This window comes from Tenrec ecaudatus, chromosome 1 (assembly GCF_050624435.1).
Source record: "Tenrec ecaudatus isolate mTenEca1 chromosome 1, mTenEca1.hap1, whole genome shotgun sequence".
NCBI classification, from domain to species: Eukaryota; Metazoa; Chordata; class Mammalia; order Afrosoricida; family Tenrecidae; genus Tenrec; species Tenrec ecaudatus.
The window spans coordinates 154,135,356-154,161,214 of record NC_134530.1 but is presented as its reverse complement, the minus strand read 5'-3'; the positions used below and the strand labels follow the sequence as shown (position 1 = coordinate 154,161,214).

The 25,859-nt window shown below is 41.3% G+C and overlaps 1 protein-coding gene across 1 annotated transcript in view; it reads left to right on the top strand.

Annotated features, from left to right (window-relative positions):
- SPAG17 (sperm associated antigen 17) overlaps positions 1-25,859 on the top strand; it is a 243,816-nt gene that overhangs the window by 88,106 nt on the left and 129,851 nt on the right. Inside the window, exons 5-10 of the mRNA XM_075540501.1 lie at positions 10,796-11,030; positions 13,242-13,436; positions 15,166-15,347; positions 21,465-21,626; positions 22,824-22,896; positions 23,091-23,203. Coding sequence (XP_075396616.1) covers positions 10,796-11,030; positions 13,242-13,436; positions 15,166-15,347; positions 21,465-21,626; positions 22,824-22,896; positions 23,091-23,203 — 960 coding nt within the window. The remainder of the gene's footprint in view (positions 1-10,795; positions 11,031-13,241; positions 13,437-15,165; positions 15,348-21,464; positions 21,627-22,823; positions 22,897-23,090; positions 23,204-25,859) is intronic.

Below are 25,859 nucleotides of genomic sequence, written 5' to 3'. Positions count from 1 at the left end.
TTGCCTTCATTCCTGACGTGCTAAATTGAAAGGAAGGGCGATAGGCAGTAAAGCACTATGAGGAGATGCTATTAAATATCTCTGAAAACAACTTAAAATTAAAAGTGCTTAAATTTGAGAATACCTCATCATGAAGCCACAGATCACCGAGAGCCTCCTCCCAAGAAGGGGCGAAGTGAAATGGGAGGAGCTTTCACAGCCGGCTGCCAGCTTCTCCAGTGTAAACCCCAAGGACTGGAACCCAGCCAATGCAATGCCTTTTTCTTGCTTGCTTTCTCTCTCTCTCTCTCCTTTTTTTTTTTTTTTTTTTTTTGCGTGTTTTGTTTTAAAATAAAGGCCATAGGGACAGACCAGGAAATTACAGGCTGGTTAGTTTTGATTCAGTTGTGGTTAAAATCCTCAGAAACTATTTTAAGAAATCAAACAGAGGAAGAGCAAGGACTCAATTGAGAGGCACCGTGTGGTTTGTGGAAAGAAAGAACTTGCCTCACTAGCTGGGTGGAATTCTTTGAGGCTGGATTATGGAAATGAGGATACTACCAACAAGAAGCTAAGAAACCAGCAATTCAGAGGATATAATAAATTATATTTTTATTATTAAACTGGTTAGTTTATCTGAAATATATATACACTAATGCTTTCCTAATTAAGGTTTTCCTAATGAATGGAATTTTTTTTTTGCAGACTTCAGACATTTTAAAGAGGCATGTCCATTTAAAATAGAATAGTAATTTTAGTTACAGTTATGGCAACTAATAAGTAGTTAGCCCCCAACATGGGCTGCTTGGCACCATAGTGTCTTTGACATGTGTTACAGCACTTGATCCGTGAAATAGATTTTTGAGGTAGGGGATTATTCCCACCCTAGAAATGGTCAGACTGCAAGTGTGAAAAGTTAAGTAACTTTCCAGAGGCCAAACCATAAGTTGCAAAGTGGTGGATCTGGGGTTCAAATGCAAAACTGTGAGACTCCCATTGGCCAATCTCCTTACCCCTCCTAAGCATCTCAATAATTATGCAAAATCACCCTCCAGCCCTCGATCAGTTGTGTGCTTGCCCAGATATTTTCCCTGTTGGAGCAATGCTTCCCTCAGTCCTGCGGTCCCCCTAATTGCATTGCATAAAACATGGTGAGGTGAAATGTGAGGACAGCCTTCAGGGAAGGGACCAAAGCCCAGGACAAAGGAGGTGAGCTAACCAAGCATCAATTCCCACGGGAATTTTGGCTTAACCCTGCCCTCCACCAAGAAAGGATGAGTTTCTAAGGGAGACTCTCTTCAAAGTCCCCCTCCTGAGATTGTTTCAAACACGCCCTTCCCTTCCTGCAGCCCGTCTGGATAGCGTGGCTAACCTGGTGCTACAGCCACTGGGCGGTCCCAGACTGAGAGCTGACAGGAGGTAGACCCACCTCCGTCACCACCGCCACCACACAGCAGTCCTGGCCACGTGCGGCACCTGTGGATCCAGAATGACGCCCTGCAGATGGCGGTGCAGCACCATAGGGCATTCTGGGGAGCTCTAATACTGGGCCATTGAGTCAAGAAACCCCATTTTCTTTATACCATGGCAACTTCTAATTCAATACGAGTTGGTTCCGTTTTTCTGTCAGGGGAAGGGATGCAGAGTTGGGAGCGAGTACCAGAAAATAAAAAGCAAACATGCATAACGTCATGACTCTATGACAATATTAATAGTTCAGTACACTTCCTTCCTGTTTCTTTTTCTGGTTTTCTTTTTTTCCTGCTATAATCATTGTAAAAAAATTTTTATTTTAAATATAGCTAAATTACTTTAAATCATTACCATACTACACACACCTATCATTATTATTTATTGGTTATATGATATTCTATGGATTGCTATAATTTTCCTTAACCAGTCCTGTATGCTTGGACATACAAGTTATTTTAATGTTTTTAATAATAAACAATGTAGTCATGAAAAATTTGCATGCACAGCATTTTCCATATTTGGGCAGCATGCTCTTATCATAAATTTATCAAAATAAATCCATGGGGCCCAAAAGGTGCTCCAGTAAGTTTATGTTTCCCAAAGTGCATGAAAACTGGTCTCCGTGAATCAACAATTGGTCTCCTGGTGAAATGAACTTGGGAATCATTGTACCTTATACACCCCTTTTGGAAAGATACAGCACACCTGAGCGTATTAAAGACGGAACTTTGTGAATAACAATCAGTTTAAAGTTTAACCTAGTCCTTCCCGTTTTACTTCACCACATATATTTCCTTGTAGCCCATCTATTGGCCTTGCACTATCTTGGACTAACGAATCGGTTTTTTACTGAGATAAAATGGTATTTTGAAGGAGATTTAGACTAGCATGCAGAAGACTTAGTTCCTCAGACACCACTTAACAATGAAGCTCTCAGTCACTTCCCCACCATGAACATGTTTTCTTACTTATATTCCTACTAATATCAATATGATGACCTTATGAGAGATCATATGTGAGACAAAACTTTCTACAGTAATATGTAGAGACCTTATGACCCAAAAGAAAAATTGAAGTATTCTTATTTATCATGTTTTCCCAGGTTTTTTACCATTTGCCTCCTCTCATTGGGGAGAATAGCAGAATGGGTGTCTATAAATTGTATATGAAATTTGACATCAAGAAGTCATTTAGATGTAAAATTGGGTCAAAAACAATTTGAAGTATGAAATAGGCTGCACTGTTCTAGATATAGAGATTTTTTTAAATTTTCCCATCAAAAATGAGAACGATTTAGGATGATTGATTCTAGGTAACTGTGACTTATCATTTGATTTTCAACTGTGAATGTAAAATGCTAACACTTTTTTTGTTGTTTTTGCTGTTCAGATAAAAACCTCCCATCTGCCATGTAATTTAACTTGTTGAGAAACCCCATCCCCAGAAACCACCTTTCAACCAAACAGTAGACCAAACAATCATAACCATGAAGGACATACTCCTCAGAGCAATCAACCATACAAGACCGAAGGGCAGCATGTGCCCAAAGACAAAGTGGCAAAGCAGGAAAGGGCAAGAGAGACAGGACAGTGGAATTGCAGGCTCCAGAGGGGAAGTGGACAGAGTGATGATACATCAAGTGGGCAACTAATGTACAAAACAAGATATGTTTATGGGACTTGGATTGCTTTGTACATTTTCATTCAAACCACAATTAAATGTTCAAAAAGGGGGCAGAGGAGAGAGGTAAAAGAAGAAATATCTCTGCCTATCTAAATCTTCCTCGCAGGAGGAGGCATCCAGATGCCTGCTCTACACCCTGCTTTTTTTAAAGAACGTACATGTGTACTCAGTGACAAGCATTTTTAATCCGTCTTTCATATTCTGGGGAACATGTGTTCCCAAAACAGGGTGGAAAGGCAGACCTTTTGAATGGACCTCTCCCAGATTTTTGCCTTCAACTGACAAGAAGTCATGCTTGTTTAGTTTGTTTGTTTGGGTTTTTATTTTAGGATCTTAGCAGATGATCATAATATGGGAACGCTCATGCTATGCTATGCAGAAGCAAGAAAGAATAGAGATCTTTTGGGTGTAAAAAGTTTAGTTAATGATTTAGGAGAAGGTCGACTTGGTAGAATTCTGAGCTAATTTGGCTAATTTGGGGACACACACACACACACACACACACACACACACACACACACAATCTCAAGGCTACACCCATGGTTGGCAATGGGAGAATGGTGTGAAGGAAAGAAAGAATAGATGGCAATGTGGTTGAGACTTTCTTGAAAAAAAAAAACGTTTTACCTCTGGCCCAAGATAGAATTCTAGGGACAACTAGCCAATCATTATCCACAACCGGAAGGACTTTCCTGGCACAGTATTGAGGGTACTGAGGGTCAAGGGAGTGGGGACATTCACACGATATACTCCATCCATCATGAGTAGGGGAAGGAACACGTTCAGGGATCCACATCTGGAGAACCCAAGTGTTTCCGTTTGCTTCTCTCTTCTGTGATTTGATTTCTCTGCCCAACATTCTTTACATACTAATACTTCTGAAATTCTACCGACTGAAGATACACTAGTTCTATAGCAGAAATATAAGACATGAGGCAACCATCCTTTTGCCATATTTATAGTATTGACTGAAAACTTAAGTGATCTGAAGCATATAATTTCTATCATTGAGTCTCCAGTTAATTCTGAGTCAATGTATGCTATCTGTATGAGTGCATAGATAATTCTCGATGATAACTTGCTGAGAAATTAGCTTTAACGAACTGCAAGGGCTTTGGGTAACATTTGATTTTTCTGAAAGAAGATCAAAGAGCATGCAGAAAAGTGTCAAGATCAGTAATATCTCAGTGTTTAGTCCTTAGTTGCTTGTTTCAGATCATTGTTTCTTATTTTCCATATATTTGAAGTATTTATAAATTCAAGAAAAAGTTTTAATTTTCGAGACCGTAGGCTCCATTAGAGGTCACAATAGCAATTATATAAAAATGATCCATAAAAATACTTTGTAAGATGCATTGTCTTCTTCACACTACTTCTCTGGGCAGTGGAATTGTAGTATTTTGTAGAAGTTTTTAAAGATAGCTTGAAACTTTTTCCAACAATGATTATTACTTTTATAATCACAAAACATTACTTCAGGCAGGATTTATAAAGATTCTCTTTAAAAACATATTTGTGACGGTGGTAGTTAACATTTCAATGTGCCTAGAACTTCATTTAGAACAGTGGTTCTCAACCTGTGGGTCGTGACACCTTTGGGAGTTGACCGACCCTTTCACCGGGGCCGCCGGATTCATAACAAGAGCAAAATTACAGTTATGAAGTAGCAACAAAAATAATTTTATGGTTGGGAGGTCACCACAACATGATCAACTGTATTAAAGGGTCACGGCATTGGAAAGGTTGAGAGCCAGTGTTTTAGAACATCTCCTCCAGCATCCCAAATTTGACCCCCTAAAGGACTGCAAAAGCAAGAAAGGAACAGTGTTGAAAGTGTAGCTGGGGGAAGTGGTGCACTATGGACAAACAAGAGAGTGACAAGCAAGCATGATTTCACCACTAGAAACAAAAATCAGAATAAAAGACATAAACTGGTGTCGAAGTTGGGAGATCATCTAGGACAGACTAGCAGGCAAACCATAGAAATAAAGGTAAGTGTTAGGTTGAGTCAGATTTATACTAAAACTCTACCTTTGCTCTGTGTCTTAAAGAAAACTGGATAGCTGCCTTAATGTATACGCTAGGGATTCAGTTGACCATCTCAAATACAGGTTATTTTGTGAGACACGTTCAAGAAGACAATGTCTAGAAAACATTTATTGTACTGAAGAGCTAATCTCTGCTGCTAGAAATTTGCAATTTACCTTGAAACTTGGGTTGCGGACAGCGCTCATCTCTCTGGGATCTCTAGAAGTCACACAGGACAAAGGACTCGGAGTTCTTGAACTTACTGAACTTGAACCTTTACAAAGAGCTCCAAAAAGATGAGAATCATGTGGCTGTACAGATTTTCATTATCATGTCTCAGTAAGTATGTAAGATAAAGCTGGCCCTCTTGTGGTTTTACCAAATTTATGATAGATGCTACATATTATAACATGTACATTTACATATATAAAGATAGTATTTTCCACAAATATCTGTAGAGTGACCGATGGAATACATCGATGCGTGTGTACCTGAATAAGTTCTTATTCTTGCTGAGAAACTTTAGAATAATTTAAATTAAAATCTTTTTTTTTCTTTGTAGTTCAAAAGATCATCCTTAGATTGAAGTTGTGGATCCTACTTGTGAATTTTGAGGCAAACTTGGAATTTGTCTTGGCAAGGCTAGTGGTCCTAGCTTCATAGGGTGTGTTTCACTTTAGTGAATTTGACATGATGTAAATCACAGCTGTTAGAGTGCCCAGTACGTGTCTTGCCGGTGACTGTAAGCTGCTGGGGTTCAGATCACTGATTTTCTTTATGGATCCATTTTCAAAGATCATGGACTGGCTTTGCCACTTTCTGATTTTGAAATTAAGGAACCCTGGTGGCACAGTAAATTAAGCATTAAGCTGCTCACAAAAAGTTTATTGGTTCAAACCCACCAGTGACTCTGTAAGAGAAAGATGAGGCTAGTTGATGTCATAAAGATTTACAGTCTCAGAATCCCTTAGGAGCGGTTCCATTAAAGATGAGGCTAGTTGATGTCATAAAGATTTACAGTCTCAGAATCCCTTAGGAGCGGTTCCACTCTGTCCTATAGCGTATAAGAGTTGGAATCTCCTCTATGGGTGTGGGAGTTTGGGCATTTAACAGTTACCTGCCCTAGGTAATTCTCTGTTTCCCCATCTGAAAAATGAGGGCATGTGCTATTATTTGTAGTTGTTGTGATGTCTTCATGAGATAGAGTATGAGCCCATTAAGTAGAAACCTTAATGATGATGATATGGATGGTAATCACAACAATGATGATTAGAATAGCCATTTGCTAGTTCACTACTGCGGCTCTTACCACCAATTTTACATGACTGACACATTTGTCATAGTTAATGTTTTCTCCCCATAGGCAAGTTGTATATCACTCACTACTATTGAGTCGATTCTGACTCACAGGTGCCCTACAGAACAGAGTAGAACTTCCCTTGTCGGTTGTCAAGACTGTGGATCTTTTCAGAAGCAGAAAGCCTCATCTTTCTGCCATGGAGCCAGTGGTGGGTTTGAACTGCTGGCCTTGTGTACAAAGAAAGTCAAATTGTCAAAAAGTTATGTAGAGAGATTCAAGACTAAGCTGTGGATGTCGGTTCCATGGTTTGCTGCTCTGGTAGCCTGATACAGTGACTGGATCACAGGCATATGCCCCTGGCTTGCCCGGATATTCCCATCTGCCAGTGAGGACATCCTCTGCTCTGGACAGTTCTGAATGAGCACAGCCATTCTCTGCCTTTCTGACTCCTTGTGCTGTTGGGGGTTGTGTTGCTTTTAGTAGCTGGGTCATCGTCTGTTTACTAGTCTCTAGCTTCCTAATGGTCAGTTCTTTCGCTCCATCTCAGACATTCATTAACATGGTCACACCCTGAAACTAAAGCCCCCACTAGCTCCAAAATTTTGAGATGGCCCTTCCTCTAACCTTGGCAATGTTTCCTCCTTACCTTCCCCTAATGATCCAGGATTCCCCCCCACAAACGATGTTCAACCACACCATAACATTATATGTATGGACCCCACTCCTCACTGCCCCGTCCCCTCCTGGGACCTGACCATGGTCTATGTCATTCTGGCTATCCCTGTGAAACTCTCTACTCCCTCATTCTCCGCTTGTTCCAACATAATGATTTGACAAATCCCCTCCCCTTATGGACTTACTGATCCACAACTTTCATGTCTGTACCTAGCTGCTAAACATAGCTGGAGGAATTCACTAGGCAGACTTGTTTTATTTTAAAATTCATAATCTCAGAGTTTCCAATAAGCTGTCAACACTGGCAGAGTCCTTCCATATTTCTATAGTATGCTTGTTTCTCCACTTTCTGAAATGAAGCTACACTATTTTCTTTATTCAAATCTTCTACCTCATACCCCGCCATTCTCAGTGGATGGTTTTGCCTCTCAGAGTCACTTGAGAAATTATAAATTCTTTCCCCTCATCATAAAGGTCTCTCCTTGTGTTGCATCTGCCACCAGCCACACATTCTCTCCTTGCTCTTATTAAACTGAGAACATGCCTTTCCTCTTATCAGAGACCAGTCACCAATGTATACTCTTGATGTTTTACCACCTTGCCTCCTCAATGACCGTACTCTCTCCCAGCCTTCAGAGTCTCCATCAGATAGTTCCTTCAGCCTCAGAACAGCAACACAGCCTCAATTTACCTCCATAGACAGACCTTAACCTTACACCATGTCCTCTGGACAACTGAGATCCCTGCTTCCCTTTCATAGGCAAATTTCTCAGAACAGTTGTCCACACAATCACGCTCAGTTACTAAGCACCATTCTCCCATGCACTCCTCTCAGACTAGCTTCTTCTCTTACACTCAACCTCAAGCGTTTGGGGCCTTGTTACCTACAGCTTTCAATCTTGTCGTTGTGCCCTTTTCATTCCCCAGTTCTGACTTTACACCCTACCCTACTTTTTTGGCCTCTCCTGGCTCTCTGCCTGCAACCTCCTCCTCTACCCAGTTGGTAAACATTGGTTTTCCTAGCACTTGCTCCCAAGCTCAGTTCTTATATTTCTCAAGAATGCTCCCTAAGGTGAGTACTTCTCTTTGCATGAAACTAATTAAAGTTCTATTTTATCAGCATCTGAATTCTGCTATGTGTATCTTCAAAGAAGAGAACGCTGGCTTAATTTAACTGCCACCTTGAGCATCCCAAATTTAACAAGACAACTCCTAACACTCCACCTACTTATTTCCATTTATCTCCCTAAGTGGCTTCATCAATTACCCAATTGCTCAAACTAATCTATTCCAGGGCATTATCTTTGATATTGCTTCTTTAATTCATTTCTTATGTTTAATCTTTCAGCCATTCCTGCAGTTTCAACAACCAAAATGATCTTAATCCTTCCATTTTTCTGCACTCTGCCAACACCTTCGTCTGACTCTCTATGAGCTATTATCTGTACATTTGCTAGGTGCTTCTCTTCTCTCTCACCCTTCTCCCCTGCACATACACGTTACTTAAACCCCTGTAAAGCTTTCTTATTGCATTTTCAATGAATTATAAACTTGTTTCCTCCACTTCTAACTCCTGTGTGACCTGGCAACCTCTTGTTCCATCACTCTCTTGCCCGTTTTTATCCTCCGGCCCTTGTGTCCTTTGAATTCCTTACACACACACCAAGCTCCTCGCTGCCTCAGGGCCTTTGCATATGCCTCACTATTTCCCTGCTCCTCACATGGACGACTACTCATGTTTCAGGTTTTCCCTCAAATATAACCTTCTCGGAGAGACTTTCCCTCACCAACCTATCTAGGGAGGTCTCCTTTTAACAGTGTATCTTATCCTTTCTCATATTCACTCACCTTTGTAATTATATTTTTTGCATATGTGATTTTTATCTTTCCTCCTAGCTTCTTCTCTTACACTCTAGGGGACAGGTCTCAGACCTGCATTATGTGTTAACTTAAACCCAGAACAGAGTGAGATGCTGGGCCTTTTCGTAGTATTGCACCTTACTGTGCGTGCTCCTTCCTGCCTCCACCCTTAGGTTGACACCTCCAGCCTCTGCTGATGTTCCTTTCTGCCAGTGAGGAAATCACGCACAACACTGAAGCTTAGAGAAATAGCCACTGAATGAATGGGTGGATCAATTAATACTGATACCTCATACATTTCAAGCGCCTATTTTCTCTGATTTTGTGAGATTGAGATTACTCGTTTATAATTGGGGGAGTTTGGCAAGCTTGATTTTGACAATATCCTCCTTCCTTTTCTTTCTTTTTTAAAAATCATTTCATTAGGGGCTCATACAACTCACCACAATCCATACATACAGCAGTTGTGCAAAGCTCATTTGTACATTCATTGCCCTCATCATTCTCAAAACATTTGCTCTCCACTTAAGCCCCTGGCATCAGCTCCTCGTTTTTCCCCCTCCTTCACCACTACCCCCTCCCTCATGAACCATCGATCATTTATAAATTATTATTTTGTCATAGTTTGCTCTGTCTGATGTCTCCCTTCACCCTCTTTTCTGTTGTCCGCCTCCCAGGGAGGAGGCCACATGTAGATCCTCATCATCGGCTCCTTTTCCATGCATCTTGTATATCCTAGTCCTTAATCTGGACTTCCAACCCAGGGATGCATTCTTTGTATCTTCGCTGTCAGCGTGGCTGAGCAGCTTTTTATTTTCTAGCACTGGTGATGCCCTTCCATGCGCCTGTACCTGCGTCCACCCCCAAGACTCCGAGTGGCACCTCCAACTCTGTTCATGCCATTGAGGAACAGGGGATGAAGGCAAGACCATCCCCCTGAGAGCAGCGGGATTTGGCACAGGTGGAGAGTGCATGCTCACCAGTGACAGTCTCTGGTGCCAAAGCAGAAACTGATTCTCCAGGCATCAGCATCCAAATGTGTTAGCTGGTCGTCAAAGCAATAGTTCTTCCACTCTGCCCTCCGTGTTTTAGATCACCGTCTCTGAAACTTAGATTTGAGGGAAATAAGCAGGTTTTAAATTCTGCTGCAGTTCTTTCTTAAAGTTTGATTTGTTTCCAATTTTGCTGAGTATGGAAAAAGTAACAATATGAGCATATTCTAGATCTTCTGGATGACCGCCTTCTGATTACTGCCAAATTATTTCAATAAGCGCAAACTATTTGTGTTTTAAATAAATTAACTGAAAGCCTAATTACATTATAAAATACTGCACATAAGTAGGAGGCCTGGCTGGGCTTACTCAAGGGCAATGTGAAGAGACGAATCACTGAACCCCAAATGAAGGTTTAACATGATCGTGGGGCAAGAGCCAAAGACAAAACTCGGTTCCTGCCCTCACCAAGTGCTCAGCGTCACCCTCTCCCCTTCCCCTGCCACCAGACAACGGGACTGATGGATCGGACCACGCTGCACTCTCCCGGAGGAGGACTCCTCTTCCAGAAAGCTCTCTGTAAACAAACTCCTGGCCCCCACACTTCCGGTTTTTATGTGCAACCGTACACTTATCACAATTCAGGCTCGAAAGGAGATCTCCCCTGTCCTGGTCTGGATCACGAATGAATGGAAACTAAGGAAGAAGCCACCGGTTGACAAAACTACAGAAACAAATTCAACTTCTAGAGAGAGAAAAAAATTGTTTAAGAATTTTCTCCTTTATTTTTATGTTCTCTTTCCAGGTGGTGGAAGACAGGTTTAAGTCTGAAAAGGATAAGGGAAAAGGAAAATCTCCCAAGGAGAAGAAGGCCCCCAATGCCAAGGTAGCCAAAGGAGGAGGAGGAGGAGGAGGAGCAGGAGCAGGAGCAGGAGGAGGAGGAGGAAAGGGGAAGGATCAGCCTGAGGCAAGTACAACAGTGAAAAAGACCACAGAGTTAAAGCGAAGGGGAGAAGAAGATGACACCAAGCGTTACATTGGTCAGTGAGACTCGTCTTGTGGTGCTTACCTTTAATTTCTTGCTTTACAACCTAAGTCGTAACCTGAGAAACCATTCCAATAACTGTACTTAATCTTTCCCAGCCTTTTCACTCTATATAAATCCATAAATCTCTTACTTCACATGACACCCTAATAGAAAAATATTTCTACCAGCAATTCATTCATGCTTTCAGCAAATATTTATTTTAGCATGTGCCTTGCTAGACACTTCCCCATTGTCCAAGTAAGGGGTGAAATAGCAAGGCTATCGTGCCCCCAGCATGTAGTATTTTGTTAGAGACATAAAGAGCTTGAATGTGTAATTGCAAAGCAAAGTGATAATTGTCCTGAAAGAAATACAGAGTCAGTGTAATAAAGTCCGGCCAACTCATATGTGACTCGTGCAGAACAAATAGCTTCCCGAATCCATATTCTGCTACCATCAATTTGTCTCACAGAGAGCATCTAGATTTTTTTCTTTTCAGGTTATTGAGATAAAAATTATTCGCCCTATGTTGCCCTTGTTGTTCTAGCTGCCCTCAAGTTGGTCCTGACCCATAGCGACCCCACACACAGCAGAACAAAAACGCTGCCCAAGCCTGTGTCATCCTCATAGTTGTTCCTGTGCTTGAGCCCCTTGTTGCAGTCACAGTGTCCGTCCATCTCCTGGAAAGCCTTCGTCTGTTTGGCTGCCCCTCTGCTTTAGCAAGCATGATGTTCTTCTCCAGGGACTGGTCTCTCCGGACAATATGTGCAAAGTATGTGAGGCAAAGTCTCACCATCCTTGCCTCGAACTCTGACCTTACTTCTTCCAGCACAGATTGGTTTTTCCTTTTAGCACTCCAGAGTACTTTCAAACTTCTTCGCCAGCACCAAAATTCAAATGATTCAATTCTTCTTTGGTCTTCTTTATTCAAGCCCCAACTTTCACATGCATATGATACAATGGAGATGCCCATGGCTTGGGTCAGGCACACCTTAGTCCAAAAAGTAACATCCTTGCTTTTCAACACTCTAAAGAAGGTCTTGTGCAGCAAATTTACCCAGTGCAACATATCTTTTGATCACTAGACTGCTGCTTCTATGAGCATGGGTTATGAATCCCATCAAGGCAAAATCCATGACAACTTCAATCTTTTCTCCATTTATCATGATGTTATCCAGTGGTCCAGTTGTGAGGATTTTGGTCTTCTCTATATTGAGTTGTAATCTAGGTAGCTTTAAGTATTCCATTGCCTGCCTCCCTTGACCTCAGATGGAGTTATCTGATACTATTTGCATTGTGTTTGCATCATATGGAGGGAGGTGAATCTCATCCCTTCCAATTTAATTATTTCACATATCTCTGCCCACTAGACTTATGCACAATTACATTCTGGATTCCATGGGTCATACCAACCCTGAATTCTTTAGTAATAGAAGACAAAGCACTAAAACTGTGTGCCTCTGATGCACTATTTATAAAATGATATTAACAGGTGGTTGTGAAATATGACATTCTTGTGTGCGATCAGTGTTGAAGTATAACCACAACTAACCTTATTCTTATCTCCTAAACTCCACATTTTAAGTTAAACTCATGTTCATAAACTCATATTAATAAAACAAAGTAACCAGGGGAAAACAGGATCAAATTTATTTTTGTTTTTAGGCAAGTCCACAGAATAGATTTTTGAAGGTAGTGCAATAAAGGCTGGGTTATATAATCTATACTCAGCACCCCCATCTATTGACATAAATGCACACAACCCTTCTGTGGAGAATGTGTTCATTTTCAATATTTCCCCTCCTGTAAACACCTCTACTTATAAAATACCACAAAGCTTCAGGTACTTGTAATGCGGGAATAAATCCAGATGTTGCTCAAAAAAAATTAGGAAGAAAAACCCCAACAACCTTGCAGCCTAAACTCTGACAGACGCAAGCACACATTCGCCTCGACTGCAGGCCCGGTGTGTGTTGGTCCTCCTATTGCATCTACATTTCATTTGCAGAACTGATGTAATATTTGGTACAATAGCCCAGCCTTCGCACTGGAAAGGCGGTAATGAAAAGCAGTCAAGATGACTGCATCCCAGCCACCGGGACGGCTTTGGGCAAGCCAGAGGGCCAATACCTGCATGCATGATGCGTGTAGCTATTGAACTGGCTGCGTGCAACCTGTTCTCCTTTGAAATGATGGCTGCTCTTCTTTATGGTGTTTTGAGCAGACGATGAGCCAGATGATGGTGCCCAGCATTACATTGTAGTTGTGGGCTTCAACAATCCTCAACTACTAGCGATTATGACGGAGCTTGGCGTTCCCATAAGCAGCGTGATTAAAATATCTTCAGAGAATTACGAACCTCTGCAAGCACACCTGGCAGCAGTTAGCCAACAGCAGGAAGCTTTTCTTCAGCCAGAAGGTATGCGATCTGCTACATAACTTACTGTTCTAAAGCCGAACCCTTTAATGTCACCACTGTCCTTAAACTACAGATACTGTTTTCTGTCCAAAACAGAGTTGTACAATCCGTGCATTATTAAATCCTTTCAAGACTTTGATTCACTCTCTATTCTGCGTGTACTAGCCAAGTGTTGTAAATTTTGCAAACTAAAGTCATACACTGTGCGGCATATCCCTGTGTAGCCACAGCGAACATACACTTTGAGTCAGAAGACTTGCTTATCAGCCGCCTTTCTCAGAAACATTCCATCTGTAACGTTTACCTAGAGCATGGGGTGAAAGGATCAACTGTAGCTAATCTGCTTTTTCAGAAGCTACAGGAACCAAACGACCCCAAAAGAGGTCAGAGCCGCGGATTCTTGACCTGCTCTGAGGCAGGCTGATCTGGGCAAAGCCAAGAGAAGAATTTCTCTTCCTGGTCTTAAACTAGGAAGTCGAGGGGTTACGTTCTGACCTTGCTATCATTCAGCCCTGTGGGGACCCAGGGTCTCTATTTGAGGGAATTGTGCTGCACTGTCTTTGTGAGCAGGGAAGACATTGTGGCGATGTACTTCAGGAAGTCAGTGTAGACGTGTTCAAACTTGAAGTCCAAACTTTGTCAGCTGTGTACTGCCAGTTTTATTCTTACTTATTAATTATGTCATCTGCATGGTGCTATGTGACCTACACAGCCACATCCAAATTTCTATAGCAATGCATTTTTTAAATTTCTGTGCAAAGTTAGCAGCTGCAGTCCTTGATACTAATAACAGGTGTCATTTATTGGACACACGCCTCAGTACTAGGCTCAGTCCTAAGGACTTTAAGTACATTGATCTGTGTAATTTCCACAACCCTTGGAACTATGCTTTATTATTTCCTTTCACCAAAAAGGAATCGCAGCCTTGGGGCAGTGATTATGTAAAAGGTTTTGGATTCAAACTCAGCCTATTCCCAACTACCTCAAAGGAGAGTAAAAATGTAAAATAATTGATTATTGAAGTCACTGAGAATATGCTGCCTAAGTTCTAAGCATAGACATTCTAGAAAATATTTAATACAGAGAAACAAAAAAATACATTTTAAAAAAGACTCTATAGAAGAATAATGCGATCTTGGCATGTAATGACCATAAATACTTCAGGAAAATTTTCTCATGGAATTTTATAGAAATCTGTTATCATTTTACAATCATAGCACAAATGCCTAGAGACACCTGTCATTATTTTAATGTTACCAGAAGTTAACTGAGACAGAAATGGTTGATTTAGTCTGTTCTGAGCCACTTGAGAAGGAGACTTGGATAAACTGAACTTCCGACCAGTTATACAAGAAGTGGATGCTGAGGTGCACAAAAGCGACATGGCAGATGAGCTGATCGAATGTCCTATCAATACCACTTAAGGATGGTGGAATAGTCAATAACTGGAGGTCTCAAATCATGTGATCCTGTCATTTTGGGGGGCCTCAAATATAAAACTAAGGGACAAAGCAAGCATATGTTTAAAATCCATTTCAGAAATAAAACTCTCCAATTGCATAATTGTATAGTCCCATTCCAAAAGTGTCCTCAAATCACATCTCTTTATTTGCATTTTGGGGGATTGTATGGACATTTTGCAATGTGTGTGACTTGCTACATGTACATACAACAGAAATATCTAAATTCACCCTCTCATTTTGTAGTATAACTGTTTTGCTCTTGTCAGATGTACAAGCTGAAAAACAGAAGAAAGAGAAAGCCATGAAAGAACTGGAAAGCTTTTGGAAGTACTTGGATCCAATCCTGAATAACGATAAACCTGAAACAAATCTCTTTGATGTGGCTCGGCTCGAATACATGGTCAAAGAAGGGAACTTTCCTTCCGACTGGGCAGACAACGAGATGATGGTTAGTACACACGTTACTGCAAGAGGATGGGATACCTGGGTTCTACTTACCACAGTCACTCAATCCACAGGTACTTTTGATTACAAACTATGGACAAAGGATCCTTGGTAATGCGGTGGTGAAGTATTCACCACTTTGAACCTGCCAGTTGCTCTATGGGAGAAAGGTGTGGCTCTGTAACGATTACAGCTTTGGAAACCTTATGTCTCAGTTCTAATCTATCCTATAAGGCTGGTATTAGTTATAATTCACTCAATGGTTATGTGTTTGGGTGTTTATTGTTTGGTTTCTTTGTTTTTTCTTATTGTGGACACCTACTATTTTTTTTTATCTTCATGGAGGCTCTTTTAGCTTCAGAACAAAGATAGCATTGGATGCCCAGTGAGGATTAGAGCCTGTTTCTTTAGCTGTTACACTATGAACTAATGACAAAGAATGAGGGGAAGATGAACATTAAGTAGTATGCTTGTTCAATATCAAATCTAAGAAGCTTAGGCTCCATTGAGGTTACGCTAATGGTAGAGGAATTGTTTGGAAAAGGAGGATAGAATGGTTGTACACCTTGAAAAATGAAATCAGTGTCTCTGGACTGTACATGCAAAATTTGTTGAATTGGTGTATGTTTTTCTGTGCACATTTCAATGACAACAAGAATAAATCCATTATTAATGAAAGATATAGATGCTGAGGCAGATTTACGCAGAATTCTGTTATTAATAGGATGGTAATTCTATTATTAATAGCACATGGATTTGTGTCGTATCTGCACAGTGTTCTAGTAGTATTTAGGTCTTAATGCATAATATATTAATGGTGCAAATAATGAGCTGTACATATCTGCCTTTATATATGCAAATATGTACATCAGTTAATAGCATTTTCTAGGCCTCCATTTTATTGTCAGAATCATCTCTTTTTCTGTATTTAGGCAATAAGATATAGCCTAATAAAATGACTTGACCACAGCTCATTAATCAGCAGGCTTTTCCTGAGAGCATTTGCTGGTCCCTGCTATTGAAGAGCTTGCAGAGTGACAAGACTGAAACCATGAATCAGAAGAGCAACAGTCCAGGTGGAATACAACTAGGTGCTCGGTTATATAAAGCTATATTTAAGTTTCATATTAATTCAGGGAAAGAAGAAATTGGAAACTTTAAAAAATGGCAAATGCCTGATACATGGAGCTCTCTGGGAAAAAAAATTTAACAAGGTCAAGTGACAGCTTAGCACAGATGTAGCCGTTTCTGGCATCCCTCTGTTACAGAAAACCTCTCAGTTCCCCTTCTGATCGATTCTCTTGTCTAAAAGAACTGAAGGTCAAGGTGTTGAATTTCCCATGGGGGCATGTACGCAGCCCAAGGGAGCTAAACTGAAGGCAAGCGTTGGAGAAAGACCACATCAGCCCTCATAGCACGTTTACTGGAGGACATGGAGGGGTGGCTCTACCCAGCGACTGTGAGTGCTGATTTAAAAGAAAAGGTGATGGTCCAAGAGGAGGTTGAGATCAAAGTTTGGATCAATTTCTGAGCCAAAGGTAGAGCTTCCATGGTCACAGCTGGGGCATGGCCACAATTGACTTTAAGAGACCCTGATTCTGACCTCAAGCTGGATATGGACTGGATGCGTCGGGGAAGCATTGAGGAAGGAGGTCCAAATTTGAACCCTAAGGAATGAACAGGATTTGATGAAGTAGCAAAGAGCAACGGATAGGTTAGGTTGTGTGGTTAAGACTTCCAACATAGGCATTCCATGTCCGTGTATACAAGCAGAACACTTAAGTCTGATATCCTGTCAATAGCAAGGATGAATAATAGCCTGGTGCTATTTGTGGGAAACGAAGCGGAGCATAGGAAACCTGGGGCTGAAGAGAGAGCTGGTTCTGAGCAAACGCTGTGAGCCCATCCTCCCTTGGCTTTGCTTCTTCTGAGTCCATCTGCCAATGTTCAGCATCCCTGCTTTGTCTTTCACACCTCGGCCCCCAGCTGATCTCAGAAAAGAATCAACACTAACCTGCCATTTACTAAGGCATTTTGCGTTGCGTCAGTGTGTTCCACTGTCCCCAAACTCTTCCATCCTATTTTATGGAATTCTAGATTGTATTCAACAAATGTGAGATACATGCTTGAGGAAGAGACTATTTCCTTGGGATTTTGAAACCTAGTTTCAAATTCAATTTGTTTGTCTCTCAAACACAAAAAATTCTATGCCTACATGAAACCCGCCACAAATTTGTGTTTCAGAGAATGCAAGTTGGGTCAAGGCCTAGCTGCATAGCCTATCGAGGAATTGTGATTTTTTTTTCCCTCTAGACTTTGGGAGATTCCAGACATATAATGCCTGAACCATAATTCAGAAATGATAACAAAAGTAGTTTTCCAAGGTTACCTCACTAGGAGCCCGGCTAGGATAGTGGGTCATGCATTGGCCTACTTACTGAAAGATCAGCAGTTTGAATCCACCAGCTGCTCCATGCAAGAAATATAAGATGTTCTATTCCTGTAAAGATTTATAGTCTTGGGCAGGCACACTTGTCCCTTTATGAGTGAAAGTTATTGAGAGTTTTGTCATACCTCCCAGACTTCACTGTTTGTGTAAAGAACGTTCAGTCACTTAAATCAATGATTCACATAGTTGGTCTAAAACATTAACCTATACATGTATAATTTCCTTTTCTCAACAATTTTCTAAATTCTATACTACTGACTAAATGACTGATACTATAAGTAGAATTTTTTTATGGCCCATGGGGATGATTTATATTGTTCTCCAATAAAATGATAATGCTATCTCTAAAGTGAACCAGAGATATAAACAAACCATAGATATATATGAATAGACTCTGGGCTCACACTTAATCCAATCCCTAATTTAAGAACCTAGCCCTACTCTGTGTTCACCTTCATGAAACGATCAATGAAGATATGGGTGTTATAGTAATATGTGGTGAGAAATAAGATGGTGCTCAGCTATCAAAAAGACTTGCGTCTGGGGCCAAAAGGCTTGTCTTAAAATGAACAGCCAATTAAGTTAGGTGTCCGCATGGAAACAAACCAGCTTGTGTGATCCAAGTATTACAAATAATGAAATCCAAATCTTGAGATGAAACCGTGTCATAGCTTTATTCTCAACATCCAGCCGTGTCAGAGCTGTATTCTCAACATCCAGCTTGCAGAAGGCTATGGATGACAGTGATGCCCCAAATCCATTTGCAGGGCCCCCGGGGATTCCACCTCTGATGACAGCGTGGAGAGGCGACTAGCTTTGCTCTCAGTCAGAGAGCATTATAAAGTAAACTGTGACTGACGAGTTAGCTTAGTATCTAACACCTCATGAGCTCCCTTCTGACCCATTTTAAATTTGTTCAAATTTTTAAATGTTTTATGCTTTCTTTTCAATTGAGATTTTTCTTTGTTTTCTTTTGTCATCTTTGTTGGGTCTTTTATGTGTGTCTCTTGATTTTGTCTTTTGGGTTATATGAAATCCAGGATGCATAAATCTAGAATGACAGGGAACTGATTAATAATTACCCAGGGACATGACAGGGAGGTTGGGAGGAAATGGGGCCTAACAACAATGAGTACAAAAAAGAAGAAAATGTTCTGAAATTGATTGTGGTGATGAATACACAATTCTTCTTAATATGATTTCCCAATTGATTTGTATGATATATGAATGACATTCCAATTAAAGTTAATAAACAATAACAAAAGAATGTATACACGCACAAAAGATTTATAGTCTTGTCAACTCTCTGTCCTACAGTGTCACTATGTTCTACTCTGTCCTCTAGGGTTACTGTGAGTTGGAGGCCATTTGATGACAGTGAGTGTGTTTTTAATTTTTTTAGGGCAGCCTAAAATGAAGTACCTCCTGCTCCTGCTCTAGTTAGGGCTCCTTTCTCTATGGCTCGTCCCGTCTCCAGGCAGAGCTTGGCCAGAGAGAACAGTGTGCTGAAGCCAAGGTAGAGTCCACTCCCCAGGACGTGTCCATGAATAGCAGCATCTAATCACAACTTCAAAAGAGCCAGTTCCAATCCTCCCGTCCTGCTGCCTAGTCCAGTGACCACAAGTTTCTGTCCACTAGAAGATTTTAACCATGCCATTTTCAGAGACAGCGAGAGTGGCTCTATTTTATGTGTATAAACCAGGAGGCAACTAAATTGCGGAAAACCTATACTACGTTGATATTATCGGCTAAGTAGACAAGTACTGGCTAAAGTGACATCTTCCTGTCTTCAGAACCGGAAGATGAAGGTAGGAGGTGTGTATAGTGCGAACATGAAGGTAAACTGTCAGCAATGAAAAGATTCAGCCCTCTAAGTCTTAGAGCCACTTAGGCATGAGCTGCCCCGAGGGTCCCGTCTTGAGGTTAAGCATTCATTGAACCATCTTCTTCAGGCCCGACTGCAGTGGCCTTTGGGGTGAGAGCATGCCTCCATGAGCGAGCCGAGCTTTGTGTGAAGAACCTGGCATAGAGCACAATGGCTAAGGAAAACCTGGAAGATGGTTAGGTAATTGGGTTGCAATCCAGAAGAAAAGCCCACTGTATATTTACTATTTAAGATCAAAGATCAAGTTGAACTTGGGATCGCTTAATAAACAGGTGATTAATCCTCTTCTCTCAGAGGTAGTCCAAGGAGGTGTTGTAAAAGTGGCGAATGCCTTGCTTCCCATTAACATCAAGTGAGGTGAACTTTTGTGCCTGTCACACGCTCAGCTAGATCTGTACATTGATAATGGCCTTCCATCCAAAGCAGAGTCAGCCAAGCAGTCAGAGGAAAGCATTGGGAACCTTGGCTGCAAATAAGCAGACTGTATTTCTGTTGAACCAAGGTAACGAAAGCTTTACTTCAAATAAACGCCCATCAAGAAGTGCTAACTGCTTGTGTGAGACATCTGCAACGTCTCAAGTAAAGGCCTCGGTTGCTGAAATAATCTGCCGGCTTTGAGCCCGTGATTTGCTGTTTGTTTTAAAAGTGAATTAACAAGGTTAAGCTAAGAGATCATTTGGCAGAAGCTTTAGAGTATTGCACATGAATACAAATAACAAAATTAAAAACATCGAGATGCCAGATTTGGGGCAAGGGATGCAAGGTTGAAGCGCCCTCAGTATTGAAGGGGGCACGCAAAGCCCAGACTAACAAGTGTTCTCTGATGATAGGCAGAGCTGTGTGCTTCACTGGAGCCGTGCCAGACTGTGATTCATTGGCCCCATAGAAGCTATCTCACTATATCGTGCCTGTAACTCAGACAGGGATAAGCTGTTTAATCCTTCTTTGCGTTCAAACAGGCAGACCCAGTGAGCACATAGCTTTCCTGCTTCTGGGGGTGGCGGGGGAGGATTGGGGGAAAGGCCCAGGTAATACAGAAATCGAATGTATAATTTGCTTGCCAGCTCATAAAATTGCCAGGTATTAAAGAGACAGTAATCTACCAGGATTTCCTAGTGTTTTTCCCTAGAGGTGACGCAGCTGAAAGGAAAGAGGGTGGGAGGGAGGGAAAGGGAGAATATTGATTATACATGCTGAAGCATACCTGGGTAGAAGATACACAGAGCTGAGCAGGTGGTTTTCATTGTCATTCGTGTATAGCAAGAGTCATCCACAGGTTGTCTTTCACTGAGGGCATCAAAATTACCGGTCTCGCTATAAAGCATGTTATTTTAAGATCTGAGATACCAAAAAATGTAGGTTATAACGCTGAAATGAATTAATAGGATAATATTTACTTAGCCGAGCATGATTCAGGCTCATAGACTCTTAGGCAAACGTAGCCTGTCAAGTTGTTCCATAGGCACCAGGCCCGCTGATCTGCTTCCATAAAGATTCTAGGAGAAGACATTGTACAGGGCAGTTCTTCGCTGTCATGGGGGGTCACTCTGAGTCACAATCGACTTGACAGCACCTCACAACAACAACAGTGTCCAAGGCACCCATTGGCCCTCCACAGGTGGCAGAACAACCCAGAGTGCACAAGACGGGGCCACTGAGGCCACAACGAGGTCACCAAGCTGGATGGGCAATGGGTTGGAGGAGGTGATGCTAGAAGACACAGAAAATAGAAATCTGATGTCACCAGTCTGAAATCACTGACTGACTTCCGGGTCTTGTATTTGTAGATGGAATTGGGTACCTTGATTTTTGAAAATGTCGCCTGTCTGATGTATGACAGCCTGGACTGGAAACGCCAGCACCAGCACTATCTAGAAAGCATGCAGCTGATTCACGTGCCACAAGTGGTTCAAGAGAAACCCGTCTTGGAACCCTTACTGCTTTCCGAGGTAGGCTCACTATGCGGGTGCCTTTGCTGGCCTGAATGATCAACGGAACAACCTCATTTTCACGTGCATGAACTAGATGAAGAAAAGTAACAGCATCAGTACTGGCGGCGAGGTCAAATGCCTGCTGGTAATGAATATGTGAGGGTGTGAAAGACTGTGCAGAGGGTGTCTTTCATGGTGAGAGCTTGATGCCACCCCCAGAATGGATGACAGAACCCACTTTTCAGTCTAAGGGGAACTGACTAAGTAACATATGGAGCAGGAGTGGGGGGAGTTGATACTTCAATAACAGCAGCACTATGTATTGATCTATTGGGTCAGTATTTATTGAGCAGCTGCTATGTGGTAACAAAGGAACCTCACAGTTCGCCCACCAAGCACTCTGAATAAGAAAGATGTGGCAACCTGCGCTTGCAAAGATGTGTAGCGCTGGAAACCCCAGGAGGCTGTTGTGCTCTCGCCTATAAAGTCATGCTGGGTGAGAATGGACATAACAGGTAATGGGTAACCACCTGGTGCAAATGGTTTGAACACTCAGATAAAAGGTCAGACACTCTACTTCTTAAAACTCAACCATTGTGGGTGAGTGGGGGGCACCTTACCTGATCTAGGAGGGCTAAGATGGAGAAGTCAGGAAAATCTTACCAAAGAAAGCGTGTCAGAATCATATTCTCAGAAGGGGGACAAAGATATACGATGCTGGGTGAAAGGAAATAAGTATTGTGAGCCATGCCAGGCCCCTGGTTCAGGGTTGCTAGGTAACAAGCGGAATTGGTAACTAACACTGCCAAGGTGGGGCCTGTGTGAACACCCTGTGGTCTTTAGGTAAAACCTTTGCGTTTTATACTGAAGACACTAGGGCACCATTGAAGGGCTGGGTAAGAGGGAGAGTGGCAGGGTTGTAAGACACCCAGGGAAGAAAAACGACTTGGCTCTTGGTACCCCGCCACCACATCACGTGTCCGGCAATCATTCAATGAGCTCTCCTAGGGAAGACGGAGACACATCCATTGTTATCCTCTTATTTCATTCCGCAGACAAGGTCCCTTTTCTTTGATCTTGACACTAACGGATGATCTCCTAGTGTGCACATAATTGTATCATCTCGGAATTCTGTCGAGTGTTTTTCTACCAGCATTTGAAAGCGTCTCTCAGCTGGATAGCTCAGTTTTCACTTTTCAAGTGTTCTGCTTTTAGGCTCCACAACCTGTTGCTCCAGCAGCTGGAAAGAAGAAAGCGCAAGGTGAAGAATCACAAGCTCCACCCCCAGGCACGTATGCACCCTGTTACTGGGTGATCAACACCATGAGCTACTGCTTTCAGGAAGGATAAACGCTTCTGATACTGTGCTCAGACCTACAGCTTTCCTACTGCATGATCATAGTTTGAACTTGTGAGTCAAATGTTAGCGGAAGAAATGGAGAGCATATGTTCACTGAACAATGGTATTTTCTGTACTTACAGTGACTTTTGTCATCAAAACTGACGTAGACATGAGATATTACAATGATTTACTGAATCCAATCCCAGAGGAATTCATTTCTGTGCCCCTGATAATACATTGTATGCTAGAACAGGTACGTGGTGGGTATACTGAGGCTTTTAACTAGATTGGTAAGAAAGGCACGTCACCTCTTGCAACTGCGAGGCTTTTAAGAAGTAGTTTGCAGTGTCTGGAGTATGAAAGGTTTGTCTTAAAATAAACAGCCATCCAAGTGAGGTGTCAGCTAAGTCCACAAGGGAGCATACCAGCCAGTGTGTGTTAGTCTGGGTAGACGAGAAACAACTTCATGGAGACTTAAATGAGAAAGAGGTTTATATACAAGAGCAGTTGAACATTGAGAAAACAACCCAGCCCAGTCCAGATCAAGTCCATAAGTCCAATATTAGCCCATACATCCAATACTAATCTATAACGGCCTCTTCAGACTCATGAAACACATGCAATGATGCCAAATACAGGATGACCACAGGCCAGTGGGTAGAAAGTCTTTGGATACAGTGGTGGTGTAAGCGTCTCAGTGCTAGCAGGGGCTCCAAGTGGCTTCTCCAGGTCCCAGGCACAGGAACTATCAGCGCAGTGCCATGTCTTGTCAGTAGAGCAGCTCCAAGGGAGTGAGCAGAGTGAGAGATCGTGGTGTCTTCCACCTCCAAAAAGGGATCCAGGATTTCCCAGAATTCTCAGGTCATGCCCACAGGATTCATTGACTATGATCCAATTGATAGATTAGACTCCACCCCTTCACTTGTAATCTTCTCAAATTGACACCAGATTATGTAACTACCCCACAGTGCGATCCAAGGATTGTAAATAATAAAATCCAAGATCATAAGAGGGAATTGTTTTAGAGCTTAAATTCTAAGCACCTGGCTTGTAGAAGACTTTGGATGACAATGAAAGCCTAAAATCCATTTGCGGAGTCCCCAATGCAGAGTTAGCCTCCATTGCATTCCTTCCAACCATTAATCAGAGATGAGAATAGTTTTGCCCTCAGACAGAGCGCATTGGGAAGTAGATTACTGTAGCTATAGTTAGGTTAAAAGTTAACATGTTAGCATTTGTTTCCTCTGTTGATCCGTTTTTAATTTGTTCTAGTTTTCTATTACCTTCTACTTTCACTTGGGTTGAGGTTTTTCACTGTTCTCATTGGGGGTTGTTTTTCTGTCTTGTATTGTTTTCTTTATATGAAATCCAGGATAGGTGAATCTACAGAGACAGTAACTAGACTGATAAGCCCTTTGTGCTATGGAAAAGGAGGTTGTGGGTAATGGAGAACTGATAATAAATGATAGAAGAATGAAGAAAATGTTTTATAATTAATAGGGTGATGATTGCACAACTCTTAAATATATGTAAAGCCTTAAATTGTATATGAATTATATGTCAATTAAGCTATTTTTAAAATTATTTTAAATCACACGCACACACTCTCTGAATAGATTCTTCTTTTTTCAAGACTAAAACATTAAGCTAAAACAGAAATTTGCTTTGGTCAACTTCAATCCTTATTTTCTTTGCAATGCTCTGGAAGAGTTTATATAACATTCTCTGAACCTATCCTCTGACTATCTGGGGGTAGTGCTGGCTTATCTGGAAGAGGAAGAGGAAGGGGGTAGTGATTAGATCTCTTATTGCTGTTGCTTGCCATGGAGTCAGTGCCAGCTGACGGCTGATAGGCTGTCAAAGCAGACTGTAACACAGGGTCTTCGAGGCTGTGACCCCTGAGACACAGACCTCCAGGCGTATCTTCTCAGATACTCTGGGGTGGATTGGAAGCATCCATCTTTTGGTTAGTAATTGATTTCTTAACTATTTTGGCTACCCAGAGATTCCAATTATATAGTCAACTATCTTTGGAATTCCTTTAGTACTTAAAGATTTAATCGGGTTTATCAAATTTTCAGGGCAATTTTAGTCATTGGTATTTTTCTTACAAATACTCATTTTATTTAGGCAAACACCAGAACAACGAGTTCTGTATAATAGTCACATGTACAAATTCAAAAATTTCCTCTGCATCTTGTGATATTACATTTTTTTATGACATGTGTTACTTACTTGTGCCTTCAACTTTCTTGACCACGGTGGTCAATGGCACATCTATTTTATTTTTTGTTGGTTTTTTTATTTGATTTTCCCACCAAATAGCCAGCATTTCATTTCCATTACCAACTTTATTTTTTTTTCATTAAAGTTTTCATTTATCTTTTACCATTTCCTTCTTACTACTGTCTTTGGGCTTTTCACATTTGACTGTCTATGTTTGTCAATGTAAAATATACTCGTTTATTTACTTTTTTCTTTAACCTAATAAATGTACATAAATATCCTGTCAGCTATTACTTTGAGTGCAGGCTAATGTGTGCTAAAGTTTCAGTGATGGTAAGGTTTGAGAAGGGTTTCCATGGAATTCCTTCCAATAATGGAAATTCAGAATATAATCCTGAGAACAAATTGAGGAGCATTTTAAAATATAGTCTTCAAAAGTACCCACCCTATGAAAGATGAAGAAGACTAAAGAACTATTCAAGAATAAAGAACACTGAAGAAACAAGGCAGTTGAGGGCAATCAATGTGTGATCCTAGATGGGAATCTAGATTAGGAAAACTCTTATGTAGAAGATGACTGGTACTATTGACAGACTTAAATACAGATCCTAAACTACATAATAGCATTTTATCAATGTTAGAGTTCCTGATATTGATTGTTGTATTTTATGGAAGAAAGTTTG